This window comes from Scyliorhinus torazame, chromosome 18 (assembly GCF_047496885.1).
Source record: "Scyliorhinus torazame isolate Kashiwa2021f chromosome 18, sScyTor2.1, whole genome shotgun sequence".
Classification (NCBI taxonomy): Eukaryota; Metazoa; Chordata; class Chondrichthyes; order Carcharhiniformes; family Scyliorhinidae; genus Scyliorhinus; species Scyliorhinus torazame.
Genome location: NC_092724.1, coordinates 33,237,410 through 33,262,614, shown reverse-complemented (window position 1 = coordinate 33,262,614; position 25,205 = coordinate 33,237,410). Strand labels below are relative to the sequence as shown.

Here is a 25,205-nt window from a genome sequence, read left to right as displayed (position 1 = left end):
GCTTCTCCACCCTGGGCCTCAGCGTGGGGGACCTACTGGAATTCTTGCCCCTTGAGAAGGTGACATTTGAGCTAAGGGGGCAAAGGAGGGGTTGTACAATTCATGGGGATCGTTTATCATGCACTTTCAGGAACTTGTTGCCATTGAACACTTTTGGGGGGGGTGGATTGGGATCAATTTTTTTTCTCTGTTTTGTTAACTTGCTTTTGGTATGTATGAATGGATATATCAGACTGTATATTGAGTGGGCTGTTCTTTGGGATTGGTTTTTTCTTTGTTTTCTTATGCTGTTTGTTTGATGAAAATCATGAAAATGTGGAGAATAAAAATATTTATTTGAAATAATAAACTAAAATAATTCAGAGAAAATGTTATATTTTAAACATTAAGGCACAGTGACACAGTGGTTAGCACTGCTGCCTCAAAGCACCAGGGACCCGGGTTCAATTCCGATCTTGGGTGACTGTCTATGTGGAGTTTGCACATTCTCCCCGTGTCTGCGTGGGTTTCGTCCGGATGCTCCGGTTTCCTTCCACAGTCCAAAGATGTGCAGATTAGGTGGATTATCATAGATTATCATAGAATTTACAGTGCAGAAGGAGGCCATTCGGCCCATCGAGTCTGCACCGGCTCTTGGAAAGAGCACCCTACCCAAGGTCAACACCGCCACCCTATCCCCATAACCCAGTAACCCCATCCAACACTAAGGGCAATTTTGGACACTAAGGGCAATTTATCATGGCCAATCCACCTAACCTGCAGATCTTTGGACTGTGGGAGGAAACCGGAGCACCCGGAGGAAACCCACGCACACACGGGGAGGATGTGCAGACTCCGCACAGATAGTGACCCAAGCTGGAATCGAACCTGGGACCCTGGAGCTGTGAAGCAATTGTGCTATCCACAAGGCTACCGTGCTGCCCCGATTGGCCATGCTAAATTGTCCCTTAGTGTCGAAAGGTTAGGTGGGGTTACGAGGATAGGGTACTCTTTCGGAGGGTCGTTGCAGACTCAATGGACTGAATGGCCTCCATCTACACTGCAGGGATTCTATGATTTTGCTTCATGCATTTTATTGCATGAGGGATTTTGATTCTACTGAACTTTTTACTGTTTGTATCTGACAGATGACTCCAGGTCATCTTATTGCTTAGTGCTCCTGTTGTCATCCTCATATGTGATGCAGGAATACGTTTCACTAAGACCACTTATTTCTATCTCTGCAATGACTCTAGATCTTGCCCTATTCCAATGCATTGTTGGCTGGCGTCCCTACTTCTACCCTCCATAAATGTGTAATCATCCAAAACTCTGCTTCCAGTATCTTAACTCGCACCAAGTCCTGTTCATCTATCACCCTTAAACTCACTGACCAAGTATCCTTGATTTTTAAAATTCTCATCCTTGCTTTCAAATTCTTTATTCTTTCATGGGATTATGGAATTGCTGACGAGGTCAGCATTTGTTGCCCATCCCTTGAACAAAGTGGCCGGAATGTTCCACACCCACTCCAGCGGCAGGTTTTCCCAGTCCGCCGAGGTCAATGGCCATTTACATGGCTCACTGGCCCCGCCACTGGGACCCACTCAGTGGCTTGCTCGACCATTTCAGAGGGCAGCAGGTAAGTGTCAAAAGTGGTGGATTCAAGATAGAGTTTGCAGGCCTTGGAGATTTAACCAAAATGTAGAGCTTAATTGAGAAGATGTCAACACTACAGGCTGCACAATTAGACTGCCTATTTGCCCATGCCACTGGGGAACCACGCAGTGGCTTTATATTCTAAGATTTATTAATTGAGTTTAAATTTCATGAGCTGGCATGCTGGGGAGCATTTGCCTGGGCCTCTGGATCACTAGCCCAGTCACATTACCACTATGTTACCATCTCTCCCCGTCGATCTCACCCCTCACTATCCTTTTAGTCTCACCCAGCTCCAAAACTCACCAAGATATATGCATTCTTCAAACCCTATACTTCATAAGCCTTGCCAGTTTTAATCAGTCCTCCATTGGTGGCCTTGCCTTCATCTGCCGTGGCCTTAAGCTCTGGAATTCCCCCGATAAACCTCTCCACCTCTCTTCCTCTTTTTCCTCCTTTAAGACGTTCCTCAGACCTACCTCTTTAACTAAGCTTTCAGCCATCTTCCCGAATATCATTTTATGTCACTTGGTGTCAGATCTTGTTCAGCATCACTCCTGTGATTGTACTATGTTAATGCTGCTACATAAATACAAGTTGATGTTATAGTACTGAACTGAATGTATTGTGTGCTTTTAATGCGAGCTATTCTTATTTTGAATAGATATGAATGTTCCTTTTGATTCATTGATGCTCAACTGCCTGTGCCAACGCAAACAAATTTCTCTCCCATTGACGGGGAAATGTGTAGCCAACATGTACATTGGAGATTATACATGTCAGAATGAGGGTGCACTTTAACATGTAATAAGCTCTTACTTTTCCATGAAATAAAAACAGAAAATGCTGGAACTGCTGCCATTATGAGCTCCAAGTTTAATATGGGCAGCACGGTAGCACAGTGGTTAGCACTGTTGCTTCACAGCGCTTGGGACCCGATTTCGATTCACGGCTTGGGTCGCTGTTTGTGCGGAGTCTGCACATTCTCCCCGTGTCGGTGTGGGTTTCCTCCGGGTGCTCCATTCTCCTCCTACAAGTCCCGAAAGATGTGCTTGTTAGGTGAATTGGACATTCTGAATTCTCCCTCAGTGCATCCGAACAGGCGCCAGAATGTGGCGACTAGGGGTTTTTCACAGTAACTTCATTACAATGTTAATGTAAACCTACTTGTGACACTGATAAAGATTATTATTATGATTATTATGGGACTGAAACAAAAACAGAAAATAATAGAAAATTTCAGCAGGTCTGACAGCATCTGTGAAGAGAAAAGGGGCTAACGTTTTGAGTCTGGATAACTCTTTGTCAAAACTGGAGGGGACTGGAAATAGGATCAGATTTATACTGTAGTGGGGTGAGGGCTGGATAGAGGGCCAGCGATAGGTGGAGATTGATGAAGATGTCATGCACAGAGAGACAAAGGGAATGAATGTAAATGGCAGTGATCAAGGCAAAGAAGGGTGCTGATAGTGGCACTTTAAAAGATTATAATGTGTTAATGGCTGAACAAAGGTAAGCAGTGTGTCGAAGGGCAACTAGGAACAGGGAATAGATGGCCCTGGTGGGGAAGGAGGACAATGGTGAGGGGAAAACAGATCATGGAAGAAATTAAAATAAATTAATAGAAATAAAAATGGGGTGAAGGTGGAGGAGAGAGTTCACAGTCTGAAGTTATTGAACCCAATGTTAAGTCCTGAAGGCTAATCGGAAGATGAGGTGCTGTTCCTCCGGTTGGGACTGGTCTGTGTGGAAAGCTGAATTGTAAAAACATTAACTTTAAAAAAAACCTACAAGTCTTGCTGTGAAAGGCTCCCATTTTCTGTTCAGATGCAGTTATTGTGTATGTTTTGTAAAAATGGAGCATAGTACAAGCACCTAGTGAAGAAGCTGCTCCATCTAGCCCTCGCAGTCAGTAAATTAAAACAAATTATATTTTAACACTTGGTTAAAATCTCACTAAAAATGCTTTGTGGTGATGGTAGGCAGGAAAAAAATGTCACAGCAAAATGTTTTCCACTGTGTGCTTGTGCCAAGTGTGGCCAAAAAAGCAAACCCCTTGCATCTTCAATCCACAAAATATCAGTAAATGTAAGATGTGTTTCTTGATAACATAGAACGGTTGGAAGCAAAATTTGTTCTTTTATGCATTTGCAGGTCTTACGTCACGAAGTCCCCATGCCTCTTCATCTTTGCATTTTCCAACAACCTCCATCCTTCCCCAGAGTGCTTCAAGTTACTTCCCTCACACAACGATCCGGTTCCCACCACATCTCAATCCACCGGACCCTCTCAAGGATCTGGTCTCACTTGCCTGTGACTCATCTAACCAGCAACAAGGCCCGGTAAGAGTAAACTTTCTTATAGAAGTTGCCAATTCACAGTTGCAGAAAGGGGGAAGTGAAACATAATTCTGTGTCTTAAAAGGAGATAAGCGATAAATGAAATTTTATAGCACAAGAAAAAACATTAGTCTTTTTCTGAAACATCCTTTCATATTGATTGTTAGAATTTCCCTGGCGTCAGAGAATTTGTCTGACTATACCCCCAAAACAGTCCCACATTGTCAGATACAGATTATATAAGGTTACCAAAAGTCAACATTTCAACGAAAGTTTCACGTCCTCTGCTGTCCATGCAGTCTGCTAAAGTTTTCTGTTCGATTTAGCTCTGTACGGGAGCATAGTGTTTTAGCAGCCTACTTTCTTGAATCTCAGTAATGTCCTGACAGCAGCTACATTCCTGGCTTACCTTCTGGTCACATTACTAATGCAAAATTTCACAGCAGGGGTGAATGACCTAGCCCAAGACCTTAAATAGTAAAATCTAGTGATGTTATGTAAATAGACTGAACAATTGCAATATTTATATCACTAGTGGTGGGACTTGTGATTTTAAAGAGATGTGCATGCTGGGCTCGTGGAGTCAGCTTTGGAACCAGTTGAATGCTGATAAGGTCGGTAATGCAAAATCCTGTTGAGGGAAATTTGTTGCATTAATGTAATTTTTGCATGAGATGCTCCCTCTCCAAAGAAATGCAATGCTGTAACAACTCTTCCTGGTCCATTAAGTGGCATCACCAATGTTTCTCTCTAAGCTGCGCAGCATCTCGGGAATGGCTGCATACAAGTGAGTCCCTTTGAGGTACAGCATACAAGACTGTGCAAAAGCATTTAAAGAGGCTGCGCACGCCAGAACAAAATGAGAAGTGCATTGGTCATCACCCCTTTTTGGTCCATGAAGTGTCAATACATCTTGCTGTATGCCGTATCATTTCCTTGGCTGTAGCTCTTCCCAATTATCTTCATAGCTTATAGAACTGAGCTGGCATTTGCAACTGGGATGGCAAAGATCTTCACTGCTATCAATGGAGATAGTCTGTCATCTTCAAAAAAATGAAGAGATAGTAGGATGTGATTTTTTTTGTATTCTTCCTTCATTGCTCATGACATGGTTGAATCAAATGTAAAAGATGTACTGCAGTTTCTTGCTTTATATCTCCGTGCATTGACCTGAGTTTTTACCTCTCAGTACAATTTGTGTGTGCTAAGTACATCTATGGATGGGTGAGAAAGAGGCAACTTGCATTTATATAGCGTCTTATCAGGATCCAAAGCATTTCATGTCTCATGAATTACGTTCTAAAGTGTGGTTAGCATTGTTACACACAAAATGCAGCAACCAATCTGCACACAGCATTTTCCAAGTATAGCAAGTGAGATGACTGACCAGGTGAATTATTTCTTGGTGATGATTTGGAGGGAGAAATATTGGGCCAGGATTCCAGAATTCTCTGCTCTCCTGAAGTGGTGCCATGGCACCTTTCACGTCCATCTGAACAGACAGATGAGTCCTTGGTATAACCTCTCACCTGAAAGATGGCAAATCTAACAACATTACGCAACCTCAGCCCTGCAAGTTGAGCATATTAAATTCCATTGTGAAACAATGTATTGGGACCCAAAATCATAAACTTCCGGGTCAGCAGCATACCAATTGCCAAATAAACCAAACTGCAATGGCGATTGTGTAAAGAGATTGGTGTTGAAAATGCCATTGCTTTTTTGCAGTATCTTTCTGTAAACTAGAGCCTGGGCTGCAAAGGTCTAAAAGTGTTTTAGGTCACTTAGTATATCGAGGAACAGTGACACCAGGAAGACAAGTAAATAAGAGTAACTGGGTGTGGACTGAATTTACCAGCCAGGTTGAAGTGTATTTCTTTGTGCCAGTAGCCAATCATTAAATGGACCATTTAACCGGTTCCAGCAGTGTTGCCATAGGAAGCAGCTGTGGCTGTTTTCATGCAGATGTTTGTAGGATATTGTGGTTCATACAGACATTGCATTTTTACTCATTAAAATCTAGCGTGCATTGTAAATACATGTATAATTATTGATTGCCATTCAGCCTACTTATTCCGAAACATCTCTCTATGACTTACAATGTGTTATCATGTTACATATGTGAATGCAAATTAAAGGCATGTCTTTGTTGTTCACTCCTTCTATCTACCTGGGACTGGAGAACAGGACGGTGTAGCCCAAAGACACCTCTACAAATCTTTCAATGCAACTTGTAAATCAGATTTGATAGAGGCATGTTTGACCAGAGCTGTCATTGCCGAGTAAGTTCCAAGTGTGAAGTTTTCAATTGAAAGTCAGCCACGTGTTTGTGGCGTCATAACAACGAAGACATAAACCAAACTAAAAACAGCAACCAAAAATGTTAGAAATGCACACTAGGTCTGTCAGAATCTTTCGAGCAAAACAGAAGGTTAACTTGTCAGGTGTATTTCCAAAATGTTGTCATTTATTTCAGATTTCCAACTTTCACAGTTTTCTTTTTCTTGTTCAAACTGATGAGATGTTTCCATCAAAGGATCACAGTTGATGTCCTGTTGCTGCAGCTCTCGCTGTTGATAGCGTCACTTTTTTTTACATAAAACAACTGAGTGTTTTTCTGGAGGGCAAGGTACATTCAGTCCATCACCAGTTTTCTGGAAGAATTGTGCTCATTCCGGGAAGGACGGATGTCTGATGTATAAAAGCAAACTCTGACAAAGCCCTACCAAAAGCAGATGAGCTGTTGCCATTAAAACAAACTCCAATTCCTGCTATAACAGCGTTCACACTTTAATGACTGATAAAAGCTGAAGCTTCTCAGCTGTTTTTGATCATTTACAATCACACTGGCAGTGGGAGGTCGGAATAGTGCTCTGTGAATGCATTTGAGGACTATGCAGCATCCAGCATCTTTAACTTCACAACAATGCAAACCAATCAGCGAAAATATTGTGGGTTTTTTTCTTCAAATTTAGAGTACCCAATTCATTTTTTTCCAATTAAGGGGCAATTTAGCCTAGCCAATCCACCTAGCTTGCACATTATTTTTTTGGGTTGTGGGGGTGAAACCCACGCAAACACGGGGAGAATGTGCAAACTCCACACGGACAGTGACCCAGAGCCGGGATCGAACCTGGGACCTCAGCGGCGTGAGGCCGCAGTGTTAACCCACTGCGCCACCGTGCTGCCCAGGCGAAAATATTGTTGTCACATTTCAGTACCATGACACAAGAAGTGACACTGCATTCTCTACAGAAGCTATGTGAACTTTGTCTTTTTCTGTCTATTTTTCAGTTCGTCCCTTGTCGCCTCTTCCACTTTTATTGTGGATAGTGAGAGAGTTCTGCATTCAGAACATTCTCTCCTACCACTACAGAACAAAGAACAAACATAGAACATAGAACATACAGGGCAGAAGTAGACCATTCGGCCCATCGAGTCTGCACCGACCCACTTAAGCCCTCACTTCCACCCTATCCCCCTAACCCTTTTGGTCACTTAAGGGCAATTTATCATGGCCAATCCACCTGACCTGCACGTCTTTGGACTATGGGAGGAAACCAGAGCACCCGGAGGAAACCCACGCAGACATGGGGAGAACGTGCAGTCTCCGCACAGACAGTGACCCAGCGGGGAATCAAACCTGGGACTCTGGCGCTGTGAAGCCACAGTGCTATCCATTTGTGCTGCCCAAAGGCAGCAGGAATAACACTGGGACTTACCAATACTATCAATGAAATTTTAATTCTGTAACGGAAACCTGAGATAGTGTGATCTAGAGTTATAATTGACTCTTCTCAAATGGACTGCTTGGAGTCCGGTGTTTATGTAGTGTGGGATCATCCTCAGTATCCCTCGCCAAAATGGAATTCGGCTAGTCTGTAACATCTAAATGTTTCCCTCGTGCAATATAGCTCAAATCCAAACATAAGTCCAGACATGGATGTGAATTTATGTTAAAGTTTGCTATGGATGTTGGATGTACTACGTGAACCAAGTTTATAACCACCAATCAAGCATTATTGTTATTCTTGCTTTCATCTGTTTTGCTCATCAATACAGGGCATCAAATCAGTCAAACAACAGAATACTAGATTGCAAAACAATTTATAATATGTTTGGTTGCAACAATTATTCATTTCAGGAGATCACATTTTGTAAATTGGCTGAGTTTTTGAAGGATTGTAATGTGATATGTACTTTCAAAATTTATACACAAAACAGGTTTATGAATGCAAGTTTCAGTGAAAGATACTGGTCAATTCTTCCCTTATTTCATCCTGTTTGTTATGTATTAAAATGGTAGGGCATGATGCTTTTGTTAATTGTAGTTTCCAGTCTTCCATATATCACTTTCCAGTGGCTGAACAACTTGAATAGAAGAGACTTGATTTTCCTTGTAGTTCTTCTAACTTTAGCTGTCTTTAAACGTCAGCTTGAATCAGGGACGACACTCTCACTTCTAAATCAGGAGGTTCTGAGTTCAAGCCCCTCTCAAGGAATTGAACGATTAATCTGGGCTGACACTTCAATGCAGTACTAAGGGAATGCTGTACTGTCAGGAGCATCAGCTTTTGAGTGAAATGTTGAACCTGAAGCCTGTTTGGGTGGAGTTAAGAGAACCCATGGCACTATTTAAAGAAGATCAGGGAGTTCTACTGGAGTGCTGGCCAACATGTAACCTGTGACGAGCTACACCATTTGTTTCCTTGCTGTGGGATCTTGCTGTACCCAGGTTGGCTGTTTTTTGCATACATTGCATACATTGCAACAGTAACTACACTTCAAAGGTACTTCATTTGCTCTAAAGCGCTTTGTGACATCCTGAGGTCATGAATGGTGCTATATAAATGCAAGAGTTTTCCTTTTCTTAAAGAAGTTATTTTGTGGCGAAAAAGGACAATCCCGCTTTCAGCTCATGATCTCAAGAGCCAACTCAGTTGTTGGATTTTCCAAAAATGATGCAAGATTCCAGTTGCACATCCAACCCACTCGGTGAGAAGTGAGTGTTTGCTCCCAGCGGCCGTAATATTGCTCTGTGATCTTCTGCATGTGACTTACTGTTCGCTGGGAAAGGGTAGTCATAGCGGCTATGCCCAACTAACTGGCAGAAGCCCTCATTGTGGGAGCCGCTGCCCCCTAATTTCCCCACATTTCACAATATTGAAACATCTAATTCATGTTATGTGTCCGTTTGTCACTGATAAGTAGGAAAAATAAGAAGTGTTTAGCGCATTACTGTAATGTGGCCCATCGTAGTTCAATTTTAAGCCCAGTTCTTTACTGTTGCAATATCTATTCTTTGAATAAGAATTCCACTAATCCGTTCAAATCCATTAATTGCTTCCAGCTGTGCAACATTGCTCCCACTACCTGAGAACAATCAGTTTATTGGAAGATTTGTTATTCTTATTCTACATATACATTGAGTCTAGTCGTGCATTAAACTAATAGAATGAATGTATATAATTTACTGTCATTATCAAAGAATTTTATAAGCTAAACTGTTGGCAGAAATCTCTTTTAAAAGCTGGTCTCTGCAATTTTAATAAGCACTTCAATAAGTTTCGGATTATCATACCACAATTTAATATCAATGGAAGTCTCCTGTGTTTAAATCCATTTCTGTACAATTTATTTATATCACAGAGTTTGAAGTGGTACTGGGAGGTATAACTTTAACATCCCATGCTCTTTTGCCCTCATATCGTTTTACAAGCATATTTTCATTGCTATTGCAACATACATTCCCAATAAAGCTAAGTAAAATTTTAAAATACGGGGAACTGAAACATGACTTTGAATCCACACGTATCATTTGATTTTGCATGCCTTTTTCTTGGCCTTTACGTTCTCAATTTGAACAACTTTTTATTGTGTCTGACCCACTTGAGCTCATTCTTTTGTCTATCCTGCTTCAGCTGAGAGGCCAAGGAGGGAAGCAAACTCCTCCAAGTTCTGAGCCATGTAGGTGCAACTGAGCAAAGATTTGTCATAGGACAAGTTGGAGGGACAACCATCTTTGCTCCCTGTAAAGGCCGGATGTCTGGCTTAACACCGAACACCGTCACACAAGTCGCCTTGACACAAGTGTAGGCTGTCACCAGGATTTCAATCTGCATTAATGGAACAAGGGCTTTATCACATTGCTTATTGTTATGTCATGAAATGGCACATCAACACTGTCAATCACTGACACAGAATCGCGACTCGTCAATAAAGCACATTTTAATTGCCTCATTAGTCAGCAGATAACCAAGGGAACATATTCAAAATAAATCCTTAATGTCACTGCTAATTCAGGGGAAGCTTGCTACTTAAAACAGAATTAGCTTTGTGGACACTATGTCACCGGGGCTGATGTACATGTTCGCCAACCATTTGCAGACTGCAACAGCTTTTCTGAATTCACAGATTGTTGTGGTGATGATATCTTCAATTATTGTAGAAGGTTCAGTTCGCAGAAAATCATTTGTCTGCCCATGTGCATGGACAACAAATGTTAATTTTAAAAGCCACAAGGAACAGTCGGTGCTCAAAATGGATGTTATACTACTGTGTTTTTCTCTGTTTACTGGTTAAAGGATTAACATGACTATCTAAAGGATCAACATACTTACTAATACAGAAGATTTTTGAGGTGCATTGAGTAAATTAATGCTCCCATTCTTTTAAAAGAGTCAACTTTTGGAGCTATTTTCAGAGTAAACTGAAAAACAGGGGCCAACATTAACTCTTCGCAGCCAGCAGAAACTGGGCAGGTGGGCAGTTAAAATTGACCAGGTTGTTTAACTTGCCTTCTGCCATTTTAACTTATTCAACTGAGCAGACAGCAAGGACAGCCTGTTCCATGATAATTCGCCCTCTTGAATGAATGTCCCAAGTCCTGATGCCGACAGCAGGAGCAGATTGCAATTTCAGCAAGGGGACGTGAGTGTAAAGTGACAAAAAGATATATATAGTCAAATACACTGACTCATCAAGGTTTTAGGATTCATTTCAAAAGCAATTTTAAGAAGTATAATAGTAGCCTACAGGTGGCTCAGTGAATACATGCACTACATGAGATGATGTTGAGGCATGTGGACCAGGAGTATTCCAGGTGCAATAACTGCTCTGTAGTCAGTTTAGTCTGACCAGCAATTAGAGCTGTAATTGGTCTCCGTGTCCCCAGGCAGAGAAAGAGGGAATGGTTGATGGTGAAGAAGTAACCAGGGATCCTGTTCCTGATTGTTATTCAATGATTCCTCCTGGAAAAGGCAGGTGTAACAATTGGGCTCAGTTGTGAACTCGTTTTTGTTTTTGGAAATTTATAAGATCAAATAATAACAATTAACAATAGCAAATTCTGCTGAGATGTTATCTTAATCTTTGCAGGCCCCGTATTATAGCATTCAAATCTCCATTTAATTGTATCTCGCCCAGTCTGTTCCTTGCCTTTACATTGTCTCATCACATTGCAAACTGCACTTCAGTCTTTTCTAGGACCTCGTTACCTCCTCTGCTTTCCCTTCCTCATCCAACCTTTTTCGAACCCAAGTTCAATGTTAGATAATCGCCACTACTTGATTTACCTCCTATTCTTTCCTACCCTTTTCCATTGTTGGGAGTTTTACATTGTATTTGCTGGCACTCATCTAACCTTCCCAATTTTAAAAGAAGTAATGCATGTGCTGACCATATTAATGTATTTTTTTCCTTTTAAAAAAAACATAAGTAATTGTCTCTGATCATTTCTCTTTTTGAACTGTGCAGTAAGTAAAGTTAAAAATGTATAAATTCTCCCCAGGTTATGCACATACCCCATGTTTAAACATATATTCTAATTACATGTATTGCATTGCAGACATGAGTGACCTTCACTTGAATTGCATTAATTTAGCTGGCCAATTTGAATAGTATTTACATTCTGTCTGCAATTTATTGGTTTAAGTTGTCAGACTGTAATTAGAGATCGTGTAGTAAAATGTATTTACCACCAGCAATGATAGAATTGGAAGTATAATCAAGTGAGTAATTAGCAAACCTGTTGAGTAGTTAACTGTAGTATGTAAAGTGTACATTATCTATCTAGGCATTGTGTTGCAAAATGTTTTCATTTTTCATTTACTTTTTTTCCCAATTTATCCCCATTTTTTTCCCATTCATGGGCCCTTTGCCTCCACACAGCCTGGGAGGGAGGGAGAGCGAGCCACGGACTACTCCATGACTTCAGTGACAATGCCACTTCGTGCTCAAATGAGAGGTCGCATGCTTCCTGCGGAGCGAGACACCCTGTGTCAGTTGTTCTACTCCCCAGGCCCTGGGGAGTGTTATCCTCATGTGAAGGTGACATTGTACTTATAAACCCTATAGTGAAAGTGACTACTTACTATGCTTTATTTACATTAGTATCTTTTTAAGCAGGAACTATGGACCCTTCCAATATGGAAGTTATTAATTGTATGAAAACTATATATAGTACATTTTATTTCAAACTAATTAAACAAAATCACAGTAGCCAATAGTAAGTTCCCAGAGACACAGCTACAACAATAAGAAATAAGAGCTGATGTCCCAAAAGTCTGACTGTCTTATTATAAAACGGGGCATTGCAGGAAAGTAAAGCGATAACCCCATAATGCATTCCAATTGCTTTTTCAACAATAATTACAACAAATAGCTTAAAGAGTGCTTTATATAGTACAGCAGTCTTAAGTCATCTCCAGACAGTAATTAAACAAACCTTTTTTATTGGTTGTATTTAGCAGTCAAGGCTTACAATTTGAAGAAATACCCCGGAGGTAGATCTTATTCACTGAGCCATGAAGATGTTAGTGGCTTATTATCATTCCCATGTCACAGTTGGCACCGCGTCATTCGCTGAATTATTTTGGGGGTAATTAGAGTTCTTGGTGCTCTGCTTCATGTAAAAAAAAAGATGCTGATGGTATGCATTAAATTGTATAATTGTTTTTCCGAGTCGTCTGACAAAAAGGCCTTCCAATTTAATTTAATTTATAAGATGCTACACTAAACTAATTAGAATCAGTAGTAATGTATTCATTTAATTGCTGTCTTTTAAAATAATTTTTTTAGTTGGGAAGTAGTTTTCTGCACTGAACTTTTTGATATGGGTAGCAACTTATGTGTTGAGGCCTAAGTGTAAATAAGGTTTTACTGTTGTGATCTAGAAGGGTGAAGGAAAGTCACTTCCATGATATTAATGTTTTTACATCAAATTATTTCCCAATTCCTCAATTTCCTCCTTTACCCCATCTCGTGTGAAGGCAATGAGACATGTAGGAGCCGTGCTGGCCTCTCAGTAGTAGTTTAAGATGCTTTCTTCATTTCTGAAGTCGGGCAATATGGCCTAGGTGAACATGTAAAACAGCACAGCTAAACCCAGTTCTCTGCTAATCTGGAGGGATTTTTTTTAACTGTTTGCTATTTGTAGTTTTTGTCTGATATTGCTACAAATATCAAACTGAAGGATTCTTCCTGTTTGGTGTCTATGTCACATGTGCACCATGGCTGTTTCTTCTAGTAACTTACAAATAAATACCAGTGGACAACGTTTCTAATACATATGGCTCAATGCCTCACCGCTATTTACCACTGTACCATCTTCAGTCTTTTTAACTGCTTAGTGGTCAGTCTAATGGGTTCACACCCACACACAAACAATATGCCATCAAATGGTATGCTTGGTTGCATAAAACTCCTCCCAAGGCAATGCAAGACATCAAAGCCCTGGCATGAAATCCACAGCGGTTCATTATAATGCTTCAGGAATGTATGAATTTGCACAAGAAAATCCAACTTGTCTTTTGAGGCCATCTGACTTCCTTGGCTGTTGATGAGAAGTTCTGTCCTTACAGACAGAGGAGACCTGCCAGATCATAGTACAGAGACAAGAAACAGGGGGCTCGATCTAAACGAATGGGAACAGAGTCCCATAATGAGCACATTTAGTTGGGTGTTTCCCGGCACTCACAACGTCGAGAAACATCACGCTATCTACCGGTACTATGGTTCTATTCAGGCCTCAGCGGGGAGCGTGCACACGAGGCCGCACTTAGTCCCTTTTACTGCATTGAGGAGCATCCGCTCAGTGTCTCAATCTCTCGGCCCCCGAACCACCCCCTAAGCACCCAACTCACCTATAAGGGCTCCTCGGGGCCATCCTGCTCAAGGCACCAGGTCCCTATAATGGGAAAATGCCAGCCTGGCACTGCCAGCCTGGTGGTGCCTCCTGGGCACCTTGGTACTGCCAGGCTGGCAGTGCCAAGGTGCCTGGGTGGCGCCAGGGTGCCACCTTGCCCAGAGAACTAGACCTCCAATCCCCTGGGAGAGCCCCACGAGAGCCGTTCCACCATGGGAGAGCAGGAATCCTGCCCATTGTGGGCAGGATCACTATTTTGCAAATCTGTATATTAGAGTGAGACAGTTAGTCTTGCTCTAATATGCATTCCTATCATCTACCCGAGGTGTGGGATCTAACTCTGTCGCCTCGGAGATCTCGGGCGAGTGCTGTTCACTTGAACCAACTAACACAAAACGAATAAGAGTAAGATTGACGTGGTAGTTGACCACAGCAAACTTGTAATAATAGATTTTTGTTAAACGACTGTTACAGATTTTGTTTTGCTCTAGATATTCTACCAGGCTCAATGACAGTGGTCATTCCTGGAAGCAGGAATACACATATATTGCCCAATATCTAATCATATGGAACCCAACCTTGAGGATTAACAAATCTTTGTTATTTTCTTTTTGTATTTGTTTTTGGAATGACTAGGTCAGCATTTCTTGCCCATCCCTAATTACCCTTGAAAAGATGGTGACGAGCCGCCTTCTTGAATTGCTGCAATCCACGTGGTGTAGGTACACCCACAGGGCTGTTGGGGTGGGAGTTCCAGGGTTTTGAGTGGGCAACATTGAAGGAATGGCGATAAAGTTCCAAGTCACTCCAGTGTGTTCCTTGGAGGGTAATTTGCAGCTGGTGCTGTTCCCCTGCATCTACTGCTCTTCTCCTTCTAGATTGTAGAGGTTGCGAGTTTGGAAGGTGCTGTCAGAGGAGCCTTTGGTGAGTTGCTGCAGTGCTTCTTGTAGATAGTACACATGGCTGCCACTATGCATCAGTGGTACAGGAAGTGAACGTTTGTAGATGGGCTGCCAATCAAACAAACAGCCCTGTCCTGGATAGTGTTGAGCTTTTTGTATGTTCCTGGACCTGCATTCATCCAGGCGAGTGGAGAGTATTCCATCACACACCTGACTTGTGCCTTGTAGATGGTGGCCATGCTTTGGGGAGTCAGGAGATGAATTACTCAGCACAGAATTCCCAACCTCTGATCTGCTCTTGTTACCACAATATTTAAGTGGCTGGTCCGTTTTTGTCCTGGTCAATAGTAACCCCTATGATGCTGCTACCTCTGAACTGAATATTTTGCCTTTTGGATGTGCCTACAACTTTACAGCAGATTGAAAGTGTTAGTGGGCTAAACTTGACTTATTTTTCTGGTGAACCCTTTAGGTCTGACATTTTTGGAACTTGAGAGATTGAGCTTTTCCATTCACTCAGCCACACTTCCCTCCCAGACTTATCAGGTCCCACTGACCTCCGCATCCTTTTTTGTTCTTCAGTTCCCTTGTTACTTCTGACCGTTGGAAGTAGACAGGCTATCTCCCTGACTTCTTTCCTATTCAGCAATTCAACACATCAATAAAATAAGCTTCCTCACCTCCTCATGAAACCACTCCTGTTGTCACTTCCATAGTCTGGATGTAGACCATTTTAATAGCCCAATTTTTAAAACAGGCAAAGAACCCAGCAAGGCCAGAGATGGATAGGTGCTGTGAAGTTAACAACAACTTTGTTCTAATTTCCTCTGGTCTGTTTTCCATCTGGGAGCTGATTATATCGACGACAGCAGCCAGATTAAAATAAAACAGCAGCAGTTAGAATTGTAATCTGTCATTTTTTGCACTGCGGACAAAGATCAATTTCACCTCCTCACTATCTGAAATCAAAGTGTTCTGGGATCAGTGTCATTTCACATAGTTTTAATGCACATTCTTAGTTTCTGACCCATTGAGGAATAAACTCTTTGTCTTAGCAGATGGCTGCAGCAGATGTTAACCTTGGCTCACTGGTAGAACTCTCACCTCTGACTCAAGTCAAATTAAGTCCAACTCCAAAAACTCGAGTGTCAAATCTAGGTTGGCATTCCAGTGCAATATTGAGCATGTGATGCACTGTTGGGTGCTGTCAATTGGATGAGATGTTAAACAAAGACACCCTCTGCCCTGTCATGTTTAAAGAAGTAAAAACAATTTACATATTTATGTAATTCACTTTGTCACTCAGGTGAGTCAAGCGTAAAAGATCCAATGGCACTATTTTGAAAAAAAGCAGGGGAATTCACCCAATATATGTTCAACGAACTTCACTAAAATGGATTATCCAACCAATATTAAATTGCTGTGCAGGGGATATTGCCGTGCATTTCCTGGATTATTACGGTGACTTGTACTTTAAAAATAATTAATTTGTCGTAAACCGCTTTGGGGTGTCTTGTAACACAATGAATAGCATCACTACCTCTGAGCCAGAAACTCCAGGTTTGAGTTCTACTTTAGGACTTGATGGCCATTGGAAGTGTGTACATAATGTGGTCAAACAGCTTGATTATCGGCCTACAAACCTTTGCAATACATGTATGGCAGGAGGTAAGAGCAGGAGAGTCTCCTGGTCAACAAGAATCTACAGAAGGCTAACAGCAGAAGTACTTTGCCAAGTCGAACCTTGAACCAGCACATGTAAGTCCATATAGTAACAGAAAATGCTTGAAAATCTCAGCCGGTCTGACAGCATCTGTGGGGAGAGAACAGAATTGACATTTTGGGCGGGATTCTCCGAGCCCCGCGCCGGTCCGGAGAATCGCCGCAACCACGCCACGCGGCCCCGACGCCAGCACGCGATTCTCCGAGGAGCGGAGAATCGGCTCGTTTGGGCGGCCGGGCTGCCGATTCTCCGGCCTTGACGGGCCGAGCGACCGCGTGGAAACGGCAGAGTCCCGCCGGCGCGGCCACATCTCCTCGCAGCTGGCGGGAACTCTGCGCGCAGGGTCGGGGGGCGGCCTGTGGGGGGGGAGGGGGGGCCTTCTTCACCGGGGGGGGCCTCCAATGGGATCTGGCCCGTGATCGGGGCCTGCCAATCGGCGGGCCAGCCTCTCCAGCCCCGGCCCTCTTTTGTTACGCGGCCGGCCCCTGAACCCATGTTGCATCGGGGCCGGCACGTTGAGGAAGTCCCCCGTGCATTTGCGGGTTGGCGCGGCGCCACTGTGCATGTGTGGGTTGGCGCGGTGCCCAGTTGGTGCCGGGAAGGGAGGCTGGAGCGGGGTGAACTGTTCCAGTGCCGTGCTGGCCCCCTATGGGGGCCAGAATCTGTAGTGCCCGCGCCCATTCTGCGCTATCGTCAAACGCGACGGCGTTCACGATGGCGTGGACACTCTGCCTCCATTTCGGAGAATCCCGCCCATGACTCTTTTTCAGAGCTAGAGAGAACTGGAAATAGGATGAGATTTATACTGTTGTGGGGGTGGAGCAGTATGGGCTGGATAGGGGGCCAGCAATAGCTGGAGGCTAGGGAGAGATTGACAAAGATGTTGTGAACAAAAAAAGGAATGTAAATGCTGGTAATTATGCTGAAAAAGGATGTTGATTGTGGCACATTAAGAGATCAGAATGTGTTAATGGCAGAACAAAGGTAAGCAGTGCGTCAAAGGACAACCTGGAATAGGGAACAGATGGCCCTAGTCGGGCGGAGAGAGGAGACACAGTGATAAAAACAGGTCAATGGAAGAAATTAAAATAAATAAAAATGGGGTGAGGGCAGAGGAGAAAGTTGACAGTCTGAAGTTGTTGAACTTAATTAAAAAGTCCAGAAGGCTATAAAGTGCCTGTAGGGGCAATCACAGCATAATAAAACCAATCCCTTTGATGTGAATGAAAGTCTTGCAGATCAAAGATCTGAGGAGGTTTAAACCCAGCTGATGTGGTTTTCGCTTTCTAGGAATTTACAACTGCCGCTTTCTCTGCCTGAGCCAGCAGGTGTAGGGCACAGATTAGTTTTAAAGCAATGATTCTTTTTTCACTGCCTGTCTGGCTGCTCTCTAGCTTCCAGTAAGAAGTCTTACAACACCAGGTTAAAGTCCCAACAGGTTTGTTTTGAATCACTGGCTTTCGGAGCACAGCTCCTTCCTCAGGTGAATGAAGAGGTGGGTTCCTCTTTTATATATATATATATATATATATATATATGTATTATATAGACAAAGTCAATGATGCAAGAGTCTTTCGAAACAAACCTGTTAGACTTTAACCTGGTTTGTAAGACTTCTTACTGTTCTCACCCCTGTCCAACGCCTGCATCTATACACTCTAACTTCCAGGCAGGGGCCTTTTTAATGGGGGGGGGGGTCTGGTGGAGGTCTCTGTATGGAGCCTTTGGGACACTTTCAATGGGGAGAGGGGCAGGGTGGGTGGGGAACACCCCAGCTGTGCTGGCACCATTGGATGGAGATCCTGCAGGAGAATGGACTGGTGGTCAGTAGGACGGATGGATCATTATTCTGGCATAAGCAACACACGTGTGACAGGTCATCTGGGTAGGGGCCGGTGAATACTCACCTCTGCGGCGCCAGCCAATTTCTACATCGGTGACTGCACTGTCCTCGGCCAACCTCGTGGCCTCCAGGGCCAGTTACTCATAGGGTGTGTGGACTCTGATATCCGGCACCCCATCACCCATCTGGGCCCTTTCCCATCTATTATGGGCCAAATTCACCTGCAGGGCCAGAGGGAGGGCATTGTGAGCTGCACATTTCATGCATCGTGGGGGCAGGAGGGGCTTGAAGGGGCCAGGCGTGGGCACCACTGCTGGTAACGATGAGGGGAGTGTGCTCAGACACAGGCACGATCTTGTGCATGGGGGGGGGAGTTGCATTGTCAACCGCAGGGTTGTCAGGAGGAGGCTGCGATTTTCAGGTAGGACCAGTGCCAGGGGGTTGATGCCAATTAACCTGTGCAGCCCGGTGAAGGTCGTTTAGCTTCTTACGGCAGTGGGTGGCAGTCCTCCTGACACCCCGTTCTGACGACCACTGCCTCCCAGGTGGCACTGGCTGCCCTGTGGCTGACCCTCAAACCCCCTCGGGGGCACAGGGTTTCCTGTCTGCACCCCACTGTGCCCAACAGTCTGGCCAGTTCGACATCTCCGAATCGTGGAGCGGGTCTGCGAGATTGCATGTTGTCTGGGGTTTGCTCTGAGGGATGGGTTTAAGTACTGCTCCCCTCGCTAGCAGGGAGCTGCCGGGTGCGGTCCCAGTGAATCAGTTGGCGGGACAATAATTTCCGATGGGAAGCCCACGGGGCATCATTATCGGCCCTAATTGACATTAGATAACAGTAGTGGTCTTGCCGGATCAGCTGTCTGGAGGCACCCTGCCATTCCCGCTCGCTACTACAATTCAAAATCTTTCCATTAGATCGCGTCCTTAAGTGTCTCTAAATTTACTAGAAACTGAAGGAAATCTCCCTCAGAATTATTGTCATCAGGTTATAGTTATGGTCAGGGAGGTGTTCAGTAACATTATGGCACTGATGAACAATCTAAGTTTGATCTGACCTCCCTGAGTATTAATGATAGATTAACCTAGAATTACCAATTTCTCAGGTAAATAAAGCTGAAAAATTAAGGTGTGTTTTATGTAATATAACTAGCCTCCTTTTTGATCCTCTTCTGGCCACAATTCAATATGACTTGAAACATTTTGTTTTTTATTTCTTTGAACATTCCCTGGATCCTTTAGTTAGCACTTTCTATCTGTTCTGTTCGAGTGATGGTAGCCTTATGAAGCAGTTGTCAAAAACAAATCTTTCCTACTTCTAACCTTTTTAGGTTCTGGTTTCCTGAGTGAAATTGCTGCAAATATCATATCTGACAGGAACTCTTGCAGAATCCATTGCTGTTGAATTATTTGAAGATAAAGGACCGCTAAATTTAGCTATATATATATATACATATATCGGTGGTCTGATATGACACCAAACTACATTTTTCTATAATTGCTATTTGGTGCCGGTCCAAATTTGTAATTGGCATGACTGCTCGCCTGCTCTGCCCTAGTCCTGATTCCATTCTGTAGAAGTGTTCAAGGGAAGGGTGATAAGAGGCACATTTTTAGTTTCAAGGGCATTCATTAGTTCCATTAAGAGACTGGCATCATAAACCATGTCCTCCAATGAAAATAGTGGGCCTGATTCTCTGGTCCCTCAGCCGCATGTCTGTCAGCGGCGCGCCGTTTGCTGACGGCGGGATTCTCTCTTCCTGCCATTTGTCAATGGGATTCCCATTGAAACCACCTCATGCCACTGGGAAACCCGTGGGGGGTGCACTGCTGGTGGGAAAAGAGAATCGCAACGGCCAGAGAATTCCGGCCAATATTTACAATTAGTACCTACGGAATTGCAGTGTGGGGATGCTGGGAAAGAGACTGCATTATCAATGCATTATTGACTGATTGAAGTTACAATTGTATTTAAATGATGTTGCCATAAATATTAAGCCTTCATTTAATTGATATTGAGTATGCCAATGTTTTTGCATATGTTGTACACTACAGTGCAAAATAACTATTTACTTTAGGGACAGTTTTAGAACATTATCAGATGGAAATCCTTTTATGATGTAATGGGGAGTGCACACCAAGTTGTATCAAAGAAACGTAGGATATTTACAAGGCGATAATGATACACGGCTCCTAACCAACCTTATATACAACATGGGTAGAGCTTACCGCTCCCTCTAAACCAGGGAGCTCGTACCCTGCATGGGACATGGGGAAGACAATCGTCCCCACCCCGTAAGTCCCATGCGGTGGGTTATGACAAATCCCATTTGAATGTCTGAAACTAATTTCCGAGCACTCAATACTGTCGTCAAACACAGAGAAATAAAACAAACTGTTCTTCAACATTGCCATACCTGCTCTACATTCTTTTTGTTCGCTGACAGGGGCTGGCAGCTCTTTAATGAAACCGGCTTTGTATTTTTGTGCTCATTGAATCAGTCTCCCGCTGTGCTCACTGTTCAGTAATCCCCAGTCTCCCAGCAGCCTTTGTTCAAAAGATGTGTCTGCATCTTTGACGTTGCATGAAAATATCTTCAGTCGTAACATCTGAGCAGTGCACATAAGGAGAAACCTTTATATAGAAAACACACCAAGTTCTGGAAACATTCAGTTCCATAGAGTGCTGCGTCTGAGCATCAAACTCAAAAGTGGGTAATCTTGGAAGTTAAGATCAAAGAGATGATGAACATTTCAGATTCAGGTTTTAGAGAGAATATTTTGATCAAATTTTTTTTTACCACGGGTCACTTTCCAGAGTGTGGTTTATATACGTCAAATAATCACTGAGAAGTTTGAACAGTATCTTTATCTGCACCTTCAATTTCTTTGTACTTACTGAGGCTTCACTGAATTGCTGACCCAGTTGCTTCTACAGAGGGGACTCAATCTACATTCTCCTTGCAGAGTACATTATATCCCATTGTCTTATCTGATAGGTGGTTCACAAATGGAAATTTTTCGAGGCTCTCTGGGAAAATATTTTAATTTTTCTTCCAAAGTTTAAAAAAAAAAAAAAATTTAGAGTACCCAATTCATTTTTTCCAATTAAGGGGCAATTTAGCGTGGCCAATCCACCTAGCCTGCACACCTTTTGGATTGTGGGGGCGAAACCCAGGCAAACACGGGGAGAAAATGCAACCTCCACACGGACAGTGACCCAGAGCCGGGATCGAACCTGGGACCTCGGCGCCATGAGGCAGCAGTGCTAACCACTGCGCCACCGTGCTGCCCTTTTCTTCTTAACGTTACAAATTTTTTGTTTGTTCTTGAAGTGTACTTGTCATTAATGTTTTTTATGTCCAGTCAGTTAACATTTTAGATTCAAAAAGCTGCTCCATGAACTTCATGAAATCATCTTTTAAAATATAACATGTGACATATTGGCAATAAGAGCGTTCTTCCACACAAGTGAAAGACCACTCCTTAAACACCAACGGCATATAATAAACAACTTTTTACATTGCTTAGATTTTAAATTTATCCTGAAACGTGTACCACGCAATGCATAATTCCGCAGGTTAATTAACTTCAGTCTTAATTTTCACTTTTACTGCCGCGAATGATTACACTTCTGGTACCTTTGATGTGTATTATTGTGTGGTGACATTATCAATGGAATTGGTAGTGGAATTATTACTAATCTATTAGAGAAAGTACTTGTGTTGTTTTTGCTGATCAGTCTCCAGTGGTTCCCAAACCCTGCTGATTTTGTAAAAGACCCTACTTTGAAAAGGGTGGAGACAGCTAAACACTCCAGTGTGTAAAAAGCTAAATGGACTCCTGTTCCTTAAATACTTTCTTTCTAATTGGATCGGGTGACTTTTACCACCAATTTTAAAGCTGCCAACCAGTTTACGCCAAGGGAACAGGCAGCTTAAAACAGCCCATGGGGTAAATCCACATCTATCCAACGACATTCCCTTAGGTTGTCGGCAGCACGGTAGCCTTGTGGATAGCACAAATGCTTCACAGCTCCAGGGTCCCAGGTTCGATTCCGGTTTGGGTCACTGTCTGTGCGGAGTCTGCACATCCTCCCCGTGTGTGCGTGGGTTTCCTCCGGGTGCTCCGGTTTCCTCCCACAGTCCAAAGATGTGCGGGTTAGGTGGATTGGCCATGCTAAATTGCCCATAGTGTCCAAAATTGCCCTTAGTGTAAGGTGGGGTTCCTGGGTTATGGGGATAGGGTGGAGGTGTGGACCTTGGGTAGGGTGCTCTTTCCAAGAGCCGGTGCAGACTCGATGGGCCGAATGGCCTCCTTCTGCACTGTAAATTCTATGAAAGCTATGAAAGGTTCCCCTCTTAACCTGCTATTCTGTCCAGCAGAATCCTTCCCTGAATCTGAAGCTTAGATTATGATGTTGTTGCCAGGTCCTGACTGTCATTATAAGCAGTGACCTGCGTGTGGCGTATCATGTGGCTTCCCCACCAGACTGACCTGGCAGCAAGTGGAGTCAGAGGCAGGAGCCAGGCTCGGGTGAGACGAACAGAGCCTATGCAATTGCTGCCTGGCACTTAACATCTGCTGGGCCTCAAAGTGCGGAGCTCTGAATGGTTTGCTGTCCTCCTTGGCCTCCACCCACACAACATCCACCTCTGGTTAAAAATGACTTTTGAATATCTGTGCACTTGTTTGGTTCAGTGTGAAACACAAACTCGCTCAAAACCCATTCACTTGCACAGTGTTAAAATTGGGCCCACGGGATTCCAAAAAAGAATTACATTTTCATTTTGAACAAATGTTTCATTTAATGGATGTAAACTGTGCTTACAGGTGTTAATGAAATACCCTTGTAATAAACTTACAGGAACTGTATTGGTTTTTTGCTAGTGTATCAGTGCCCCCTCATCGGAGTTTATCTAATTTAATTGGCAATGAAGTGTCCCAAGAGGATGTATATTTAGAAATGATTGTTTTTTGACATTATTGCAGTGCTCCTTGGCAGATGGAGCATTATGAAGTACTGTGGTGATGGTCTTTTCACTGCCTGAAACTGAATAAAACACTAGTGACCTTGTTCGAAGCATTACATTAACATTATAAGCTCTTTGCAAAATTAGAGTGCAGAATTGGACTGTAAATTTGCACCAAAGCTGATCTCATTTGTGGTAGAAAATACAGAGAAAATGCATTTCCACTGTGACATATAAAATATAATTTAGCCCAGGGACTCTTTGGAGAGAGGAAATTAATTTAGCTTCACAACTTCAAATCTTTTGGCATATCCAGCATGGGTTAATTTATTTGTAATATATATTGGTGTGGCGTATGATTTTGGGCACTTCATTACAGAAAAGGTAATGGCGCCATAGAAAAAGTGCAAATTCTTTCTATACTAGGTCACCATCGATGAAAGGAAACTGTTATATTGAAAAACGTTTTTAAAAGATAAACTAGGTTTATGTTCGCAGGAGCAGAAGGGAGAGAAAATTGAATTGTCAAAAATTTGAAAGGCTTTGAGGAAGGAAATGGTGAAAAATTATTTTTAACGAGGAAACTTACGTTAGCACGGAAGGGCAAAGGGGGAAGTTCAAAAACTATGTTTTTTCACCAAGGAAAAGTTTTTAGAATGTGAAATGTATTCTAATTTTCATCGCATTTAGGCAAATCAGATGCTAAAGCTAATTAATGCCAGCATTGAAGAGGCATTAGGAGAACAAATTAAAAAGATATTTGAGGGATGAAAGAAATAGAAGAAAACTAGGATTAAAGTCCGGGGAGAAGTTAGCATTGACACAGCACAGTGAGACAAATGGCGTTCTTAGGATTGAAATATCTATTTTGCAATGTTAATATTGTACCGCAAGCACAAGAAACAAGATAAACAGTGCTAAGGGCATGTGGAAATATTGCTATTACTTCTGAGTAATTAAGTGAGTCAGTGGGTGTAATAGTCTGGCCTCCTTCACTGACCATATCTACCCATCCCTTAACGGGGATCGATAACCCGGCCTGCATTGACTTGCCCTGTGTGGTCTCATCAAACCCGCTGAAGTGTCTGTATCTGCTTTAATCAGGCGCAGGTGCTCCAAGATACTGAGGTGAGATTGCCAGTCCTGCTCTACCAGCCTCCTCCTCCTCCTCTCCCGCTCCTTTTCCATTGAGAAACAAAAATGAACACCATTGAGCAAGCTTTGCATGCCGTGTTCCATGACAGAGCACAATATATGGATTGAACCTGATGAAAGTAAAGATCATTGCCATAGCACATAAAAGTTATGACTGCATTGTCCCCCTGGGAGCTGTATGGCAATCTGCTTTCCAGTTCATGGATAAGGAGTTTTATTTCCAACGTGTCACACTCACCCTGGTCATTTTTGCGACTTCTTCAGGGTTTCTATGGTGGGTGATTAAGGAACTTACAGCTCTTTGTGTTTTAAGGTATACTTAGCATTTCACGTTTTGATGTGGGAATTTATAACTATTATTAATGTAACAACAATATCTGCAATAAGGTTGCAGTGGATTTTTTACAGCTTTATACAAAAACGTGCCTTTCAGACAGCTGACTAATTAATATAAAGAGCTTTGCATAGTTATACGGTGATGGATTTGC

General features: G+C 42.8%; 1 protein-coding gene across 4 annotated transcripts in view; it reads left to right on the top strand.

The window, feature by feature from the left end:
* nfic (nuclear factor I/C) overlaps positions 1-25,205 on the top strand; it is a 788,712-nt gene that overhangs the window by 424,903 nt on the left and 338,604 nt on the right. For 3 of the 4 annotated variants that reach the window (XM_072482537.1, XM_072482536.1, XM_072482539.1), the window contains exons 8-9: positions 3,793-3,980; positions 12,147-12,305. In XM_072482537.1, coding sequence (XP_072338638.1) covers positions 3,793-3,980; positions 12,147-12,305 — 347 coding nt within the window. The remainder of the gene's footprint in view (positions 1-3,792; positions 3,981-12,146; positions 12,306-25,205) is intronic. The other variant, XM_072482538.1, reaches the window with a different exon arrangement.